This window comes from Pavona decussata, unplaced genomic scaffold, assembly GCF_977016875.1.
Source record: "Pavona decussata unplaced genomic scaffold, jaPavDecu1.1 SCAFFOLD_115, whole genome shotgun sequence".
Lineage (NCBI taxonomy): Eukaryota > Metazoa > Cnidaria > Anthozoa > Scleractinia > Agariciidae > Pavona > Pavona decussata.
In genome coordinates this window covers 667,738-682,500 of record NW_028145529.1, presented here as the reverse complement: position 1 = coordinate 682,500, position 14,763 = coordinate 667,738, and the positions used below count along the sequence as shown (strand labels likewise).

The 14,763-nt window shown below is 38.6% G+C and overlaps 4 protein-coding genes across 4 annotated transcripts in view; all 4 read left to right on the top strand.

Annotated features, from left to right (window-relative positions):
* Nucleotides 1-5,495, top strand: part of LOC146469894 (uncharacterized) — a 5,781-nt gene extending 286 nt beyond the window's left edge. The window contains exons 1-2 of the mRNA XM_085122663.1: nucleotides 1-229; nucleotides 4,742-5,495. The exon at nucleotides 1-229 is cut by the window's left edge and continues 286 nt beyond it. Coding sequence (XP_084978789.1) covers nucleotides 4,845-5,495 — 651 coding nt within the window. The 5' untranslated portion in view covers nucleotides 1-229; nucleotides 4,742-4,844. The remainder of the gene's footprint in view (nucleotides 230-4,741) is intronic.
* LOC146469895 (uncharacterized) lies at nucleotides 221-975 on the top strand. The gene has a single exon (XM_085122664.1). The coding sequence runs from the start codon at nucleotides 325-327 to the stop codon at nucleotides 973-975; it is 651 nt and encodes a 216-aa protein (XP_084978790.1). The 5' UTR covers nucleotides 221-324.
* A 3,274-nt stretch (nucleotides 5,496-8,769) lies between the features above and the next one.
* On the top strand, nucleotides 8,770-10,030 carry LOC146469893 (uncharacterized). The gene has a single exon (XM_085122662.1). It carries the CDS (start codon nucleotides 9,380-9,382, stop codon nucleotides 10,028-10,030), a length of 651 nt encoding a protein of 216 aa, XP_084978788.1. The 5' UTR covers nucleotides 8,770-9,379.
* A 3,256-nt stretch (nucleotides 10,031-13,286) lies between these two features.
* On the top strand, nucleotides 13,287-14,547 carry LOC146469892 (uncharacterized). Its single transcript, XM_085122661.1, has one exon. The coding sequence runs from the start codon at nucleotides 13,897-13,899 to the stop codon at nucleotides 14,545-14,547; it is 651 nt and encodes a 216-aa protein (XP_084978787.1). The 5' UTR covers nucleotides 13,287-13,896.
* The last annotated feature ends 216 nt before the right edge of the window (nucleotides 14,548-14,763 follow it).

Sequence of the window (14,763 nt, the reverse complement as noted above, 5' to 3'; positions counted from 1 at the left end):
AGGTTTGAGTACGAACCTGAGAGTTTAAAATCCATGCTCGCAGCCCTCGACCGCTATTTAAAAGAGCATGACTACAAGTACTCTATTATACGTGACCGAGAGTTTCACCAGTCGAAGTTGGTACTTGAAGGAAAAGTGAAGTGTCTCCGTCAACAAGGGAAAGGCAAGAGACGCAACGCCGCGAACGCACTGACAGCCGAAGAAGAAAAAATGCTATGGAGTAAACAAAGTCTCGGCGACTGCAGTCCAAGAGTTCTTTCCCAGGCGATGTGGTGGATCTTGACTCAACATTTTGGCCTGAGGAGAAGACAGGAACACCATTAAATGGAAGTCGAGGATTTCAGTTTTTGTGTGGACGACAGCGGCACAGAGTACGTCACATTTAAAGAAAATCCTACAAAGACGAGGCAGGGAGGACTGAACACAAAACATCGTAGTGTTCTGCCAAAAATGTTCGCTACTGGCGGTCAGAGATGTCCTGTTGAGTTACTGAAGCAATACCTTAGTAGACGTCCTCGAGAGCTGCCAGAGAAAGGTCCTTTTTACCTTGCCATAATCGAAAATCCCAAAACAAATGTTTGGAACAAGAAGCAGCGGCTTGGCGTAAACAGCATCGACAATATGATGAAGAGTGTCGTCAAGAACACAGCTCTGGAAACAAGCAAGAAGAAATTGACTAACCACACCGCAAAGAAGACATTTGTGAAGAACCTCAGAGCAGCAAGCGTCGAGAGGCAGTCGATAATCCAGGTGACCGGCCACGCAAGTGAAAAGTCTCTTAACGACTACGATGAAGGTAGCGAGAAGGAACAGCGACAGCTTTCAAACATTATCAGCGCTAGCATGACTCCACAGTCAGCAGCCTCCAGCAGTTTTCCTGGTCTACCAATGTCGTCTTCTCCTGCAACCTCTTCAAAGTGTGAACAGGTGAAAACATTGAAGCGGCCATGCTTTCACTGTAAACAACTTTCATAACTGTCAAGTCACATTTAACGTGATTCAGGGGCAATGCAGTTCACCAAAGTCTACAAGTCAGAATGTTATTCCCTGAGGCCGATTGATATCAAACATTTGAAAACAGATTAGTGGGCTTAAGTACTCTTGCCACTTTTAATATAAACTGAAATTTAGCTTTTGAGTTCGGCTTGTAATATTTTCAGAGAAACTTTCAGAAACTTCACGCTTGCTTTACCTGTCACAACACTACATTTTTGATTGGTTCAAATAAAACATGTGAGCATTTTGGAACCCATTGAAGTGTTTTTTGTAGTACGTAAGGCGTGCAGAGTAGCGCGATGGAGTAATTTTGTTGAGAATATAATAAATAAAAAATCGCATGAACCTGCTCGTGCATTTCGCGATTTATGGTCACTCGTGATGTTTTGAAGTTCTCAAATTGCAATTTTGAGAACTTTCAAAACATCACTCGTGCCTATAAATCACGAAATGCACTCGCGTTCATACGATTTCCTATACATATCCAACAAGCGTGAGTGGAATGATTGTTTTATTTAAAACAATCAAGGAATATTGCTAGATTTTGCTGATTTCGCTATCACGAACAATTAGAAGACAATTTAATGGTCTCAATTTCTCGGGCATGGTATAATGGCTCATATACCATGGCTGCTAAGCCAATCAAATTGCTCGAATTGCATTATACAATGATCTAGTTTTTAATAATTGTATATACATACTGTAAGTTACAATAGCGTCAAACACTCTCAATTAAATCCCCTATCAGTGATCAAAAACTTTGATGTCTTTTTGACATAATAAGCTAGAAATACCTCTGTATTCTTCTACACCGCTCATCAGAAGAATTGCTACTAAATTCTGGAGATCGCTGCAATATTTCAGAAAATTGACCTCAGATTTTGTACTACTGGGTAGAAACTCGACATTGACGAACGCCACAGTTTGAAGGCACCAGCCCTACTTTGTTTCCTTCTGTGAGATAAATTCTATGATGTAAATTATGTATAACGGATATTTGTTATTTTTCAACAGACCGCAAAGTTTAATCAATCTAGTTGTGTAATTTCATAATACCTCCCGTAAGCTTATGTCGCTTGGTAGAAAGAAGGCGGACGTAGCTTCCTTAATTTTAAGCAGCCTTAAGAACCCAAACTTCATCGATTTAAGGTTACTATATACCTTTAGAGGTGTCACGCGTCCAAGCGATGTAGCGCGTCCGGTTTAAACTGTAGATACCTAAACCCCCATATCAATGAATACAATGAATTGTCGGATTTTTAGCGCTGTTTTCTCGAATCATTTTTTTTAACTTGAAAGAGACACTTTAACGAGTTAAAACTCCAAGGAAATTTGTTCGTTTGCCCTCAAATTTGGACAGTAGTTAGTAACAACAAAAACATATTAACAACAAACACGTGTCTGAAATATTTTTTCTCCGAGAGCGATCTATGTCAACTAGAAAACGATTGAAAGATGTTTCTACTTTAACTAAAAGGCAACAAATAAAAATTCTTTAAACTGCAACTGACAAGCACAAAGGTTAAAAATTTTGCTAAAACAATGTCCCATTAAATGGAATACCAACCCAGAGTAAACAGAGTAATCAGGTGGTCACTCCGTGTTTAATTCTTTGTAGTTCAGGTGGCTTGAACCTGTTTGTCGGAGAGCTACCTATATATTCTAGAAAATGCGTCAGATTAAAAGCATTTATTCTAGTTTAGTGCCCGGTTAAAATTGTTCGACAATTTTTGTTCGATTATCGGGTATTTTTTATTTCATGAGATACACGTTAAATATAAAAAAAATGAAGCAAAAGAAAAAATCATATTAGTAGGAGGCGAGGAGGAATCTATGAAGCTTTTGTATAATTGGGCCTCCTCAAAATAAAAAATAAAAAAAAATGATCTGAACTCAATTCAAATTAAAGTAATAACATCGGATGCTAAAACCACACTGAAAAACAGAGAACTAATAAAAAAATCGGGTAGTCATTTGACCAGCAAAAACAGACTATTTCTTTTTTCTCGAATGAAGAAGAAGAAGAAGAAGAAGAAGAAGAAGAAGAAGAAGAAGAAGAAGAAGAAGAAGAGGAAGACCCCCGGAGTGAGCTTCCTGAAAACCTAGGACAGGACAAATTACGCCTTTAAGTAATAGTTTTATGAGCTTTGAGATATAAGCATGGCTGAATAACAACAAAAACCGAAACCTGTACCACAAGATGTAAAATATTTGTGGAAATAGATTGATGGTACTCCTAACCGGGAAATAAACACTAATAATCAAAGAATCGAAAGTTATAAAAAGTTAAATGAGCCGAATACCTTGAAGTAAAAAGGTTGTGAAGCTCTTGAAGTCGACGTCGATGGGGAGGCTTGAAGACAAACTGAACAATTGTCAATTCGTATGATGTAATATAGCAAAGACAGTACCACAAATCCACTCGTAAGTTTGACAGGCGATTTTGGAGACACATTTTAAAGACACTACGCCACCAGTTACAAAAACATGGGGTCTCTTCACTGCCCACAGTTTCGCAGTTTTTTTTTCTACCAGGCACTAACATGAACAAAGATAATATATTTGCAAAAATGATAATTTTTCATGTTATCTGTACTAAAATCTGCACGTTTCAGTATGTAGTGAAATCAAACGTCCAGCCTGCCTTGGCTTCGTCGTTCGCTGTCGAACATTTCTTGTTTTCGTACATCGAGATGATCATCATTTTTCTCAAATGTGAAAATGTTTAACTAATTCTCTTTAACAGAAAATATTGTTTGTATTATCCTTTGTCAAAAGGCAGGCTTCTATTTCTTTGTCAATTTCGGATAAATGTATTCCAGCGAGGTCAAATTATGCAGAAATTTTCTCCTCCCATTAAAACAGAACTAAATTGTTCCTTCTTTTTTTATGGCGACGGTGAGGCGATGATTCCGAAAATCATCTGACGTACGCGAGCACTATAGACTGTGAATGTTAGAATGATAAGAGACGGTTAACTCTATCTTTTTCCTCAGATAGAAGAAAGATGCTCGCAGTTAGTACGCAACTTAAGCAATTGGGAAAGGAAAACCTAAATACCCGTAAAAGATACTTAACAATTATTCAACGAGCGCGCGTTGGATATGAGATGATAGATAGCGCGCCTCGTGTGGCTTTAATCATCCCTTATTATATACTCAACAAAATATCGCGGTATGATTGGTCGATGATGAATGCATAAATAGGTTATAGAGTGCAATAGAGGTTATAGAGTGCAATACGGAGAAGTTGCCATGGAAACACCGGGAAAGCGCCAAATTTGAACACCAAATTGTAAAAAAACAATGGCTGACAGTCGGTTTGCTTCGTCAAACCAAAACATCGTTGAGGAACTTAAAGAAAATGCGAAAAACAAAAACACGTTGAAAACTACACAGACGTGGTTAAATGTCTGGCAAACATGGGCGACTCAACGAAAAGTAAACCCAAAAATGGAAGAATACGAACACCAACAACTCGATAAAATGTTGCAAATCTTCTACACAGAAATACGCACAAAAGACAGGTTTGAGTACGAACCTGAGAGTTTAAAATCCATGCTCGCAGCCCTCGACCGCTATTTAAAAGAGCATGACTACAAGTACTCTATTATACGTGACCGAGAGTTTCACCAGTCGAAGTTGGTACTTGAAGGAAAAGTGAAGTGTCTCCGTCAACAAGGGAAAGGCAAGAGACGCAACGCCGCGAACGCACTGACAGCCGAAGAAGAAAAAATGCTATGGAGTAAACAAAGTCTCGGCGACTGCAGTCCAAGAGTTCTTTCCCAGGCGATGTGGTGGATCTTGACTCAACATTTTGGCCTGAGGAGAAGACAGGAACACCATTAAATGGAAGTCGAGGATTTCAGTTTTTGTGTGGACGACAGCGGCACAGAGTACGTCACATTTAAAGAAAATCCTACAAAGACGAGGCAGGGAGGACTGAACACAAAACATCGTAGTGTTCTGCCAAAAATGTTCGCTACTGGCGGTCAGAGATGTCCTGTTGAGTTACTGAAGCAATACCTTAGTAGACGTCCTCGAGAGCTGCCAGAGAAAGGTCCTTTTTACCTTGCCATAATCGAAAATCCCAAAACAAATGTTTGGAACAAGAAGCAGCGGCTTGGCGTAAACAGCATCGACAATATGATGAAGAGTGTCGTCAAGAACACAGCTCTGGAAACAAGCAAGAAGAAATTGACTAACCACACCGCAAAGAAGACATTTGTGAAGAACCTCAGAGCAGCAAGCGTCGAGAGGCAGTCGATAATCCAGGTGACCGGCCACGCAAGTGAAAAGTCTCTTAACGACTACGATGAAGGTAGCGAGAAGGAACAGCGACAGCTTTCAAACATTATCAGCGCTAGCATGACTCCACAGTCTGCAGCCTCCAGCAGTTTTCCTGGTCTACAAATGTCGTCTTCTCCTGCAACCTCTTCAACGTGTGAACAGGTCAAAACATTGAAGCGGCCATGCTTTCACTGTAAACAACTTTCATAACTGTCAAGTCACATTTAACGTGATTCAGGGGCAATGCAGTTCACCAAAAGCTACAAGTCAGAATGTTATTCCCTGAGGCTGATTGATATCAAACATTTGAAAACAGATTAGTGGGCTTAAGTACTCTTGCCACTTTTAATATAAACTGAAATTTAGCTTTTGAGTTCGGCTTGTAATATTTTCAGAGAAACTTTCAGAAACTTCACGCTTGCTTTACCTGTCACAACATTACATTTTTGATTGGTTCAAAAAAAACATGTGAGCATTTTGGAACCCATTGAAGTGTTTTTTGTAGTACGTAAGGCGTGCAGAGTAGCGCGATGGAGTAATTTTGTTGAGAATATAATAAATAAAAAATCGTATGAACCTGCTCGTGCATTTCGCGATTTATGGTCACTCGTGATGTTTTGAAGTTCTCAAATTGCAATTTTGAGAACTTTCAAAACATCACTCGTGCCTATAAATCACGAAATGCACTCGCGTTCATACGATTTCCTATACATATCCAACAAGCGTGAGTGGAATAATTGTTTTATTTAAAACAATCAAGGAATATTGCTAGATTTTGCTGATTTCGCTATGACGAACAATTAGAAGACAATTTAATGGTCTCAATTTCTCGGGCATGGTATAATGGCTCATATACCATGGCTGCTAAGCCAATCAAATTGCTCGAATTGCATTATACAATGATCTAGTTTTTAATAATTGTATATACATACTGTAAGTTACAATAGCGTCAAACACTCTCAATTAAATCCCCTATCAGTGATCAAAAACTTTGATGTCTTTTTGACCTAATAAGCTAGAAATACCTCTTTATTCTTCTACACCGCTCATCAGAAGAATTGCTACTAAATTCTGGAGATCGCTGCAATATTTCAGAAAATTGACCTCAGATTTTGTACTACTGGGTAGGAACTCGACATTGACGAACGCCACAGTTTGAAGGCACCAGCCCTACTTTGTTTCCTTCTGTGAGATAAATTCTATGATGTAAATTATGTATAACGGATATTTGTTATTTTTCAACAGACCGCAAAGTTTAATCAATCTAGTTGTGTAATTTCATAATACCTCCCGTAAGCTTATGTCGCTTGGTAGAAAGAAGGCGGACGTAGCTTCCTTAATTTTAAGCAGCCTTAAGAACCCAAACTTCATCGATTTAAGGTTACTATATACCTTTAGAGGTGTCACGCGTCCAAGCGATGTAGCGCGTCCGGTTTAAACTGTAGATACCTAAACCCCCATATCAATGAATACAATGAATTGTCGGATTTTTAGCGCTGTTTTCTCGAATCATTTTTTTTAACTTGAAAGAGACACTTTAACGAGTTAAAACTCCAAGGAAATTTGTTCGTTTGCCCTCAAATTTGGACAGTAGTTAGTAACAACAAAAACATATTAACAACAAACACGTGTCTGAAATATTTTTTCTCCGAGAGCGATCTATGTCAACTAGAAAACGATTGAAAGATGTTTCTACTTTAACTAAAAGGCAACAAATAAAAATTCTTTAAACTGCAACTGACAAGCACAAAGGTTAAAAATTTTGCTAAAACAATGTCCCATTAAATGGAATACCAACCCAGAGTAAACAGAGTAATCAGGTGGTCACTCCGTGTTTAATTCTTTGTAGTTCAGGTGGCTTGAACCTGTTTGTCGGAGAGCTACCTATATATTCTAGAAAATGCGTCAGATTAAAAGCATTTATTCTAGTTTAGTGCCCGGTTAAAATTGTTCGACAATTTTTGTTCGATTATCGGGTATTTTTTATTTCATGAGATACACGTTAAATATAAAAAAAATGAAGCAAAAGAAAAAATCATATTAGTAGGAGGCGAGGAGGAATCTATGAAGCTTTTGTATAATTGGGCCTCCTCAAAATAAAAAATAAAAAAAAATGATCTGAACTCAATTCAAATTAAAGTAATAACATCGGATGCTAAAACCACACTGAAAAACAGAGAACTAATAAAAAAATCGGGTAGTCATTTGACCAGCAAAAACAGACTATTTCTTTTTTCTCGAATGAAGAAGAAGAAGAAGAAGAAGAAGAAGAAGAAGAAGAAGAAGAAGAAGAAGAAGAAGAAGAAGAAGAAGAAGAGGAAGACCCCCGGAGTGAGCTTCCTGAAAACCTAGGACAGGACAAATTACGCCTTTAAGTAATAGTTTTATGAGCTTTGAGATATAAGCATGGCTGAATAACAACAAAAACCGAAACCTGTACCACAAGATGTAAAATATTTGTGGAAATAGATTGATGGTACTCCTAACCGGGAAATAAACACTAATAATCAAAGAATCGAAAGTTATAAAAAGTTAAATGAGCCGAATACCTTGAAGTAAAAAGGTTGTGAAGCTCTTGAAGTCGACGTCGATGGGGAGGCTTGAAGACAAACTGAACAATTGTCAATTCGTATGATGTAATATAGCAAAGACAGTACCACAAATCCACTCGTAAGTTTGACAGGCGATTTTGGAGACACATTTTAAAGACACTACGCCACCAGTTACAAAAACATGGGGTCTCTTCACTGCCCACAGTTTCGCAGTTTTTTTTTCTACCAGGCACTAACATGAACAAAGATAATATATTTGCAAAAATGATAATTTTTCATGTTATCTGTACTAAAATCTGCACGTTTCAGTATGTAGTGAAATCAAACGTCCAGCCTGCCTTGGCTTCGTCGTTCGCTGTCGAACATTTCTTGTTTTCGTACATCGAGATGATCATCATTTTTCTCAAATGTGAAAATGTTTAACTAATTCTCTTTAACAGAAAATATTGTTTGTATTATCCTTTGTCAAAAGGCAGGCTTCTATTTCTTTGTCAATTTCGGATAAATGTATTCCAGCGAGGTCAAATTATGCAGAAATTTTCTCCTCCCATTAAAACAGAACTAAATTGTTCCTTCTTTTTTTATGGCGACGGTGAGGCGATGATTCCGAAAATCATCTGACGTACGCGAGCACTATAGACTGTGAATGTTAGAATGATAAGAGACGGTTAACTCTATCTTTTTCTTCAGATAGAAGAAAGATGCTCGCAGTTAGTACGCAACTTAAGCAATTGGGAAAGGAAAACCTAAATACCCGTAAAAGATACTTAACAATTATTCAACGAGCGCGCGTTGGATATGAGATGATAGATAGCGCGCCTCGTGTGGCTTTAATCATCCCTTATTATATACTCAACAAAATATCGCGGTATGATTGGTCGATGATGAATGCATAAATAGGTTATAGAGTGCAATAGAGGTTATAGAGTGCAATACGGAGAAGTTGCCATGGAAACACCGGGAAAGCGCCAAATTTGAACACCAAATTGTAAAAAAACAATGGCTGACAGTCGGTTTGCTTCGTCAAACCAAAACATCGTTGAGGAACTTAAAGAAAATGCGAAAAACAAAAACACGTTGAAAACTACACAGACGTGGTTAAATGTCTGGCAAACATGGGCGACTCAACGAAAAGTAAACCCAAAAATGGAAGAATACGAACACCAACAACTCGATAAAATGTTGCAAATCTTCTACACAGAAATACGCACAAAAGACAGGTTTGAGTACGAACCTGAGAGTTTAAAATCCATGCTCGCAGCCCTCGACCGCTATTTAAAAGAGCATGACTACAAGTACTCTATTATACGTGACCGAGAGTTTCACCAGTCGAAGTTGGTACTTGAAGGAAAAGTGAAGTGTCTCCGTCAACAAGGGAAAGGCAAGAGACGCAACGCCGCGAACGCACTGACAGCCGAAGAAGAAAAAATGCTATGGAGTAAACAAAGTCTCGGCGACTGCAGTCCAAGAGTTCTTTCCCAGGCGATGTGGTGGATCTTGACTCAACATTTTGGCCTGAGGAGAAGACAGGAACACCATTAAATGGAAGTCGAGGATTTCAGTTTTTGTGTGGACGACAGCGGCACAGAGTACGTCACATTTAAAGAAAATCCTACAAAGACGAGGCAGGGAGGACTGAACACAAAACATCGTAGTGTTCTGCCAAAAATGTTCGCTACTGGCGGTCAGAGATGTCCTGTTGAGTTACTGAAGCAATACCTTAGTAGACGTCCTCGAGAGCTGCCAGAGAAAGGTCCTTTTTACCTTGCCATAATCGAAAATCCCAAAACAAATGTTTGGAACAAGAAGCAGCGGCTTGGCGTAAACAGCATCGACAATATGATGAAGAGTGTCGTCAAGAACACAGCTCTGGAAACAAGCAAGAAGAAATTGACTAACCACACCGCAAAGAAGACATTTGTGAAGAACCTCAGAGCAGCAAGCGTCGAGAGGCAGTCGATAATCCAGGTGACCGGCCACGCAAGTGAAAAGTCTCTTAACGACTACGATGAAGGTAGCGAGAAGGAACAGCGACAGCTTTCAAACATTATCAGCGCTAGCATGACTCCACAGTCTGCAGCCTCCAGCAGTTTTCCTGGTCTACAAATGTCGTCTTCTCCTGCAACCTCTTCAAAGTGTGAACAGGTCAAAACATTGAAGCGGCCATGCTTTCACTGTAAACAACTTTCATAACTGTCAAGTCACATTTAACGTGATTCAGGGGCAATGCAGTTCACCAAAAGCTACAAGTCAGAATGTTATTCCCTGAGGCTGATTGATATCAAACATTTGAAAACAGATTAGTGGGCTTAAGTACTCTTGCCACTTTTAATATAAACTGAAATTTAGCTTTTGAGTTCGGCTTGTAATATTTTCAGAGAAACTTTCAGAAACTTCACGCTTGCTTTACCTGTCACAACATTACATTTTTGATTGGTTCAAAAAAAACATGTGAGCATTTTGGAACCCATTGAAGTGTTTTTTGTAGTACGTAAGGCGTGCAGAGTAGCGCGATGGAGTAATTTTGTTGAGAATATAATAAATAAAAAATCGTATGAACCTGCTCGTGCATTTCGCGATTTATGGTCACTCGTGATGTTTTGAAGTTCTCAAATTGCAATTTTGAGAACTTTCAAAACATCACTCGTGCCTATAAATCACGAAATGCACTCGCGTTCATACGATTTCCTATACATATCCAACAAGCGTGAGTGGAATAATTGTTTTATTTAAAACAATCAAGGAATATTGCTAGATTTTGCTGATTTCGCTATGACGAACAATTAGAAGACAATTTAATGGTCTCAATTTCTCGGGCATGGTATAATGGCTCATATACCATGGCTGCTAAGCCAATCAAATTGCTCGAATTGCATTATACAATGATCTAGTTTTTAATAATTGTATATACATACTGTAAGTTACAATAGCGTCAAACACTCTCAATTAAATCCCCTATCAGTGATCAAAAACTTTGATGTCTTTTTGACCTAATAAGCTAGAAATACCTCTTTATTCTTCTACACCGCTCATCAGAAGAATTGCTACTAAATTCTGGAGATCGCTGCAATATTTCAGAAAATTGACCTCAGATTTTGTACTACTGGGTAGGAACTCGACATTGACGAACGCCACAGTTTGAAGGCACCAGCCCTACTTTGTTTCCTTCTGTGAGATAAATTCTATGATGTAAATTATGTATAACGGATATTTGTTATTTTTCAACAGACCGCAAAGTTTAATCAATCTAGTTGTGTAATTTCATAATACCTCCCGTAAGCTTATGTCGCTTGGTAGAAAGAAGGCGGACGTAGCTTCCTTAATTTTAAGCAGCCTTAAGAACCCAAACTTCATCGATTTAAGGTTACTATATACCTTTAGAGGTGTCACGCGTCCAAGCGATGTAGCGCGTCCGGTTTAAACTGTAGATACCTAAACCCCCATATCAATGAATACAATGAATTGTCGGATTTTTAGCGCTGTTTTCTCGAATCATTTTTTTTAACTTGAAAGAGACACTTTAACGAGTTAAAACTCCAAGGAAATTTGTTCGTTTGCCCTCAAATTTGGACAGTAGTTAGTAACAACAAAAACATATTAACAACAAACACGTGTCTGAAATATTTTTTCTCCGAGAGCGATCTATGTCAACTAGAAAACGATTGAAAGATGTTTCTACTTTAACTAAAAGGCAACAAATAAAAATTCTTTAAACTGCAACTGACAAGCACAAAGGTTAAAAATTTTGCTAAAACAATGTCCCATTAAATGGAATACCAACCCAGAGTAAACAGAGTAATCAGGTGGTCACTCCGTGTTTAATTCTTTGTAGTTCAGGTGGCTTGAACCTGTTTGTCGGAGAGCTACCTATATATTCTAGAAAATGCGTCAGATTAAAAGCATTTATTCTAGTTTAGTGCCCGGTTAAAATTGTTCGACAATTTTTGTTCGATTATCGGGTATTTTTTATTTCATGAGATACACGTTAAATATAAAAAAAATGAAGCAAAAGAAAAAATCATATTAGTAGGAGGCGAGGAGGAATCTATGAAGCTTTTGTATAATTGGGCCTCCTCAAAATAAAAAATAAAAAAAAATGATCTGAACTCAATTCAAATTAAAGTAATAACATCGGATGCTAAAACCACACTGAAAAACAGAGAACTAATAAAAAAATCGGGTAGTCATTTGACCAGCAAAAACAGAGTATTTCTTTTTTCTCGAATGAAGAAGAAGAAGAAGAAGAAGAAGAAGAAGAAGAAGAAGAAGAAGAAGAAGAAGAGGAAGACCCCCGGAGTGAGCTTCCTGAAAACCTAGGACAGGACAAATTACGCCTTTAAGTAATAGTTTTATGAGCTTTGAGATATAAGCATGGCTGAATAACAACAAAAACCGAAACCTGTACCACAAGATGTAAAATATTTGTGGAAATAGATTGATGGTACTCCTAACCGGGAAATAAACACTAATAATCAAAGAATCGAAAGTTATAAAAAGTTAAATGAGCCGAATACCTTGAAGTAAAAAGGTTGTGAAGCTCTTGAAGTCGACGTCGATGGGGAGGCTTGAAGACAAACTGAACAATTGTCAATTCGTATGATGTAATATAGCAAAGACAGTACCACAAATCCACTCGTAAGTTTGACAGGCGATTTTGGAGACACATTTTAAAGACACTACGCCACCAGTTACAAAAACATGGGGTCTCTTCACTGCCCACAGTTTCGCAGTTTTTTTTTCTACCAGGCACTAACATGAACAAAGATAATATATTTGCAAAAATGATAATTTTTCATGTTATCTGTACTAAAATCTGCACGTTTCAGTATGTAGTGAAATCAAACGTCCAGCCTGCCTTGGCTTCGTCGTTCGCTGTCGAACATTTCTTGTTTTCGTACATCGAGATGATCATCATTTTTCTCAAATGTGAAAATGTTTAACTAATTCTCTTTAACAGAAAATATTGTTTGTATTATCCTTTGTCAAAAGGCAGGCTTCTATTTCTTTGTCAATTTCGGATAAATGTATTCCAGCGAGGTCAAATTATGCAGAAATTTTCTCCTCCCATTAAAACAGAACTAAATTGTTCCTTCTTTTTTTATGGCGACGGTGAGGCGATGATTCCGAAAATCATCTGACGTACGCGAGCACTATAGACTGTGAATGTTAGAATGATAAGAGACGGTTAACTCTATCTTTTTCTTCAGATAGAAGAAAGATGCTCGCAGTTAGTACGCAACTTAAGCAATTGGGAAAGGAAAACCTAAATACCCGTAAAAGATACTTAACAATTATTCAACGAGCGCGCGTTGGATATGAGATGATAGATAGCGCGCCTCGTGTGGCTTTAATCATCCCTTATTATATACTCAACAAAATATCGCGGTATGATTGGTCGATGATGAATGCATAAATAGGTTATAGAGTGCAATAGAGGTTATAGAGTGCAATACGGAGAAGTTGCCATGGAAACACCGGGAAAGCGCCAAATTTGAACACCAAATTGTAAAAAAACAATGGCTGACAGTCGGTTTGCTTCGTCAAACCAAAACATCGTTGAGGAACTTAAAGAAAATGCGAAAAACAAAAACACGTTGAAAACTACACAGACGTGGTTAAATGTCTGGCAAACATGGGCGACTCAACGAAAAGTAAACCCAAAAATGGAAGAATACGAACACCAACAACTCGATAAAATGTTGCAAATCTTCTACACAGAAATACGCACAAAAGACAGGTTTGAGTACGAACCTGAGAGTTTAAAATCCATGCTCGCAGCCCTCGACCGCTATTTAAAAGAGCATGACTACAAGTACTCTATTATACGTGACCGAGAGTTTCACCAGTCGAAGTTGGTACTTGAAGGAAAAGTGAAGTGTCTCCGTCAACAAGGGAAAGGCAAGAGACGCAACGCCGCGAACGCACTGACAGCCGAAGAAGAAAAAATGCTATGGAGTAAACAAAGTCTCGGCGACTGCAGTCCAAGAGTTCTTTCCCAGGCGATGTGGTGGATCTTGACTCAACATTTTGGCCTGAGGAGAAGACAGGAACACCATTAAATGGAAGTCGAGGATTTCAGTTTTTGTGTGGACGACAGCGGCACAGAGTACGTCACATTTAAAGAAAATCCTACAAAGACGAGGCAGGGAGGACTGAACACAAAACATCGTAGTGTTCTGCCAAAAATGTTCGCTACTGGCGGTCAGAGATGTCCTGTTGAGTTACTGAAGCAATACCTTAGTAGACGTCCTCGAGAGCTGCCAGAGAAAGGTCCTTTTTACCTTGCCATAATCGAAAATCCCAAAACAAATGTTTGGAACAAGAAGCAGCGGCTTGGCGTAAACAGCATCGACAATATGATGAAGAGTGTCGTCAAGAACACAGCTCTGGAAACAAGCAAGAAGAAATTGACTAACCACACCGCAAAGAAGACATTTGTGAAGAACCTCAGAGCAGCAAGCGTCGAGAGGCAGTCGATAATCCAGGTGACCGGCCACGCAAGTGGAAAGTCTCTTAACGACTACGATGAAGGTAGCGAGAAGGAACAGCGACAGCTTTCAAACATTATCAGCGCTAGCATGACTCCACAGTCTGCAGCCTCCAGCAGTTTTCCTGGTCTACAAATGTCGTCTTCTCCTGCAACCTCTTCAAAGTGTGAACAGGTCAAAACATTGAAGCGGCCATGCTTTCACTGTAAACAACTTTCATAACTGTCAAGTCACATTTAACGTGATTCAGGGGCAATGCAGTTCACCAAAAGCTACAAGTCAGAATGTTATTCCCTGAGGCTGATTGATATCAAACATTTGAAAACAGATTAGTGGGCTTAAGTACTCTTGCCACTTTTAATATAAACTGAAATTTAGCTTTTGAGTTCGGCTTGTAATATTTTCAGAGAAACTTTCAGAAACTTCACGCTTGCTTTA

Bases quoted from the DNA above. Each gene is read 5' to 3' on its own strand.
- LOC146469895 (XM_085122664.1), top strand. From the start codon at position 325: ATGGAAGTCGAGGATTTCAGTTTTTGTGTGGACGACAGCGGCACAGAG.
- LOC146469893 (XM_085122662.1), top strand. From the start codon at position 9,380: ATGGAAGTCGAGGATTTCAGTTTTTGTGTGGACGACAGCGGCACAGAG.
- LOC146469892 (XM_085122661.1), top strand. From the start codon at position 13,897: ATGGAAGTCGAGGATTTCAGTTTTTGTGTGGACGACAGCGGCACAGAG.